The 2,479-nt window shown below is 67.6% G+C and overlaps 1 protein-coding gene across 1 annotated transcript; it reads right to left on the bottom strand.

Moving 5' to 3' along the window:
- Nucleotides 1-497: 497 nt before the first annotated feature.
- Nucleotides 498-1,810, bottom strand: MNEG_14320 (VPS34-like PI-3-kinase; the record flags this gene model as incomplete). Its single annotated transcript, XM_014037208.1, has 4 exons — nt 498-902; nt 1,107-1,154; nt 1,369-1,620; nt 1,739-1,810. The coding sequence occupies 4 exons, from the start codon at nt 1,808-1,810 to the stop codon at nt 498-500; spliced, it is 777 nt and encodes a 258-aa protein (XP_013892662.1).
- Nucleotides 1,811-2,479: the final 669 nt, after the last annotated feature.

Raw genomic sequence — 2,479 nt, 5'->3', positions numbered from 1 at the left:
CCGACCCCTGCCGCGACCCCGCCCCCGACGCTGCCGCCGGCCGCGCCGCCTGCGGCGCCGTCCTTCTTGGCGGCGGCGGCGACGACAGCGGCCAGGCTGGGCAGCTGCTGGTAAAGCACCGCGTGCGGGAACGCTGGCATCTCCACACACAAGCGCAGGTCGCAGGCGCCGCACGCGGCTGTGAGGTCGGAGGACTGGACACGCGCCAGCTCCTTGGGGCGGCGGGGGTGGGGGGACCGGGGCGTGGCGAGTGGAGGGGGGGAGGTGAAGTCGGCTGGAGCGCGCCGCGCAGGCGGCCGAGGGGGCGCCGCGGCACGGATGCCGTGGCTGCAGAGAGTGGCTGTATGCATGATTTCAAGCCGATCGGTGCACTGGAATTGCGGAAGGCAGCCCCACCACCGAGACAACTGGAAGTGCAGGGTCAGCTACACGAACCGACTGTCCTTCAAGCGGTGCGCACTCATGGTACCCCTGGCCATTGGCTGACCCGGTCGATGCTATTGAAAGCCGGTGGCTTCCGCCTCGCGGCGCACCTGTGACGTCAGCGCGTCCAGCCAGCCGCACCGCTGTATGTCCCCGCGCGCGTATAGCGCCGCCAGGTGGGACAGCTGCGCCACCTCCCCCCGCGCCCCCAGCCGAGGCTTGCCGGCCAGCAGGGCCGCGGGCAGCAGCAAAGGCGCGCCGCGGCGCCCGGCTGGGCCGGGTTCTGACGCGGGGAGCGCGCCGCCGCCGCTGCTGCTGGCAGCGCCGCTGCCGCCGCCCCCGCCGCCGCTGGCGCCCAGCAGGACGTCTGCGCCCTCATGCACCTTCAGCTGCTGCGGGCCCGTTTTGAGGCGGCCCTTCTTGCTGAACAGGGGCAGCGCCGCAGACCCCACCAAGGCGGCGCCCCGCCCTTCAGCCACCTGCGCACGTGGGCACGAGCAGGCGGCGGGGAGAGCCCCTTGGCCCCACGTGAGCCGCTCGCGCGGCCGTGCATGGGCGCGGACGCGTGTGACGCGGGCGATGAATCGACGGCTGCTGGCGGTGGCAGCTGCAGCAAGACCGATGGCCGCACGGCGAGCGTTGGCGCCTCTGTCTGCCGCTGTTGATGCCCTCGCCCCACCCACCTGCCAGACGCCCAGCACCAGATGGGCATCGCAAGGCAGGTCGCGGTACTGCAGGCGCATGAACGATGCGTATGGTGCGGGTAGGTAAGGGGGGCATGTTGAAAGAGAGGCCCCGGCCGTGCGCCGCAGGCCCCGTGAGCGGCCAGAGTGCGTGCATGCCCACTGGGCCGCGGCGGCCGGGGCGACGGATCTGGGGCGACGGGCGCGCGCGCGTGCGGCAGCAATACAAACAAGGAGTGAGCGTCGCCGCGGCGAAGCCGACCTTCAGGCACAGCGTGAGATGCTCGTCCCAGCTGCAGCCGGCGAGGGAAGCCTCGGCGTATGTGGTCTTCGTTTCGATCCCCAGCTCCTCCGCGCCCGCCACGAGCCGCGCGACAATAAACGCCGCGGCCGCCGCCGACGGCCCTGGGCCCGCCGGGCCGGCAAGGCCGGGGCCGCCGCTGGTGCAAACGGAGGCGGCGGGCGCTCGGAAGGCGGGCAGGAGGCCGTAGAGGCCGCTCACGCGCAGCTGGACCTGCGCGTGTGGCATGGCGGGCGCGACGCCATCGAGTTGACACAGCAGCGCGAGCAGTGCAGGCGTGCACTTGCAGCATCTACAGAGACCTACTTGCTGGTTTTACCACCCATCCCACCTGCAGGTTGATGTCGCAGCTGAGGTAGAAGTTGAACTCGGCCCTGCGCCTGGCCCCCGCCGCACCCGCCATGGCGACAAGGCGGGAGCAGCTGCGGCAGTGCGCGGCGCTGCGCACCGCAGTGCTTTGCTGCCCTCTTCCCCCTGCGCTCCGCGCCTTGGCGTTCTGTATAAGTTCAACTGCTTTGTCCTTGATCTACAGGCACTTTCGTGCACACTTTTCTCAGACACAATGATCACACAGACAGCGATACTTGTTGTGATCGACCATATCATGCATCTTATAAGGCTTAATTCCACGTGGCTGGCCTATTGATATCATCTATAGCATTTAAGCTGCACGATACCCCTTCGTCACCGGGGTGTGACATTGCAACGGCTTTCTTGACGCTGATGAGCCTTTTGTATCTCATTTGGCCTTCTCGATGTAGTCGTCTTCTAATGTATCAACTTTGAACAGTCATGCGTTCGATACCGGCGATCTGGGCAATTTGTGCCATCGCCGCACTGGCGTACGTCAACACCATCCCTGCTGGCTTCACGTTTGATGACAATTTTGCGGTGGTGGGTGGCCACCCGGATCAGCGGCCGCTTGCACTCGTTGCCCATCATAGGCCGGACCGTGCGCAGCCGCATGGGCGCACAGACCGTCAGTGCGGGTGCAGGCGCCAAATGAGGTGACTGCCACCCCGCAGATTGGAAATGCCGACGTCACGAACGACGCAACGCCGCTGCTTGAGCT

The sequence above is a fragment of the Monoraphidium neglectum genome (assembly GCF_000611645.1).
Source record: "Monoraphidium neglectum strain SAG 48.87 unplaced genomic scaffold scaffold04400, whole genome shotgun sequence".
NCBI lineage: Eukaryota > Viridiplantae > Chlorophyta > Chlorophyceae > Sphaeropleales > Selenastraceae > Monoraphidium > Monoraphidium neglectum.
The sequence above is the reverse complement of the archived record's forward strand: the minus strand, read 5'-3'. Positions and strand labels throughout refer to the sequence as shown.